This window comes from Chlorella variabilis (assembly GCF_000147415.1).
Source record: "Chlorella variabilis unplaced genomic scaffold CHLNCscaffold_4, whole genome shotgun sequence".
Classification (NCBI taxonomy): Eukaryota; Viridiplantae; Chlorophyta; class Trebouxiophyceae; order Chlorellales; family Chlorellaceae; genus Chlorella; species Chlorella variabilis.
Window position 1 is genome coordinate 1,992,513 of NW_005435084.1, and position 468 is coordinate 1,992,980.

Sequence of the window (468 nt, forward strand, 5' to 3'; positions counted from 1 at the left end):
TTAGGCCTGCCAGGCCGACGGGTGCCGATGCTGGTGCGGGCTCCCGGCGGCAGGCAGCGCCGCCGCCGGGCACTCAAATGGCATGGGGCACATGGGCCCCCATGCCCGCACATCTCCCAGGCACATGAAAATACCAGAAGGCTGCACATGTAAGGGTGCATGCATTGCAGGCAGGAGTGCAAAGTGGCCTGCCGCGGCGGTCGGCTGTGCCATTACTCAGTCAGCCGCCGCTACCGTGCCGGGCTTGGCGTTCCCATGCCAACATGCCGGCGTGCCATCGCGCAAGGGGCCAGTGAGTGTGTGAGGCGGAGGTGGNGGGTGGTGGGGCTGCCGCTGACCGTTGCTTGCTGACGCTGACGCTGCTCTTACCTGCGGGGGGAGGGGGTGGGTCGGGAGCCAAGGCCGGGCAAAAGATGCCTGGGCCCTACTCAAGGGAACCGAGGGAGTCACTGTGCCAGGGCAGCAGCA

General features: G+C 67.2%; 1 protein-coding gene across 1 annotated transcript in view; it reads right to left on the bottom strand.

The window, feature by feature from the left end:
* CHLNCDRAFT_142380 (hypothetical protein) overlaps window positions 1-468 on the bottom strand; it is a gene marked incomplete at both ends in the record, with an annotated part of 1,439 nt that continues 971 nt past the window's right edge. The window contains 2 exons of the mRNA XM_005850378.1: window positions 1-40; window positions 339-369. Coding sequence (XP_005850440.1) covers window positions 1-40; window positions 339-369 — 71 coding nt within the window. The remainder of the gene's footprint in view (window positions 41-338; window positions 370-468) is intronic.